Source organism: Elephantulus edwardii, unplaced genomic scaffold (assembly GCF_000299155.1).
Source record: "Elephantulus edwardii isolate Elephantulus edwardi_28Jun2011 unplaced genomic scaffold, EleEdw1.0 scaffold00069, whole genome shotgun sequence".
Taxonomy (NCBI): domain Eukaryota; kingdom Metazoa; phylum Chordata; class Mammalia; order Macroscelidea; family Macroscelididae; genus Elephantulus; species Elephantulus edwardii.
Window position 1 is genome coordinate 9,641,935 of NW_006399819.1, and position 977 is coordinate 9,642,911.

The 977-nt window shown below is 36.8% G+C and overlaps 1 protein-coding gene across 1 annotated transcript in view; it reads right to left on the reverse strand.

Moving 5' to 3' along the window:
* Positions 1–765: 765 nt before the first annotated feature.
* The window catches only part of IFI44L (interferon-induced protein 44-like), a 31,327-nt gene continuing 31,115 nt past the window's right edge, over positions 766–977 (reverse strand). The window contains 1 exon segment of the mRNA XM_006888609.1: positions 766–848. Within this exon segment, the coding sequence (XP_006888671.1) occupies positions 766–848 (83 nt within the window).

Sequence of the window (977 nt, forward strand, 5' to 3'; positions counted from 1 at the left end):
ACTGGGGTAATCGGGATGGGTGTGTCAGAGGCAGTGCAGTTGGCGCAGGATAGAGCAGGGTTTAGGGCTGTTGTGCATAGGGTCACTATGAGTTGAAAACAAAATACGAATCGACGGCACATAACAACAACAACAGTGAAAAATTGTAAGTGGAAAATTCACTCAGTGGTTTTTGGGCATCTGGACATGTATTTATTTCACAGGAAAGGACAGGGTTCAAGGCTATTGTTCAGAGGATCACTATGAGTCTTACTTTACTTGATGACACCACCACCAACAATAGCAGTACTGTTGACTCTTCAGAGGCAATGACTGAAGCATGAATTCTTGACTGTTTCCACTTTCTTTCAAGGAAGAAAAATTTTTGGAGGAGACATGTTGCATCAATTTATTCCTGTATTGGGTGGGTTGCTAAACACAATGATGAAGAGAGGACAGTGGGGAAGAGAATTGAAAAACAGCACATAGAAAAGATTCCAGACAACTTCACAGCTCACTGAAGTCATGATGTGTGGTCATGGCTTTGCTTGGTTGAAGATTCCTAGAAAGCTCTGCTTATAGATATTCAGTGTCAATAGAGGAATGACTGCATAGCAAGCGTAAATACTTTTAGGTTATTTATTATTTGGGAATATCTACATTTCTTGTTTTGTTTTGTTTTTTTACATGAATGAATACTTGAAATTGGATATAATGCTTTTCTCCAGAGATTCTAGAGTGGCAATTTAGAAGGAAGATGTCAATATTGTGAGAGAAGGAATTTATTCATGCCCAAGCATGATTCCGGCGTGGTTTTGTGCATTTGATGTCATATCTCTCTTTGGGTAGCTTGATGTGTCGAAAAGCTTCTGTTAAAATTGAAGGGGCATTTTAGGGTTTCAATTATTCTTTTGCTGTATGTATGTAGATTGATTGATATAGCCAAAAAGAAAAAAATATATATGTATTTATAAATATAAATATATATAAAAGAAAAA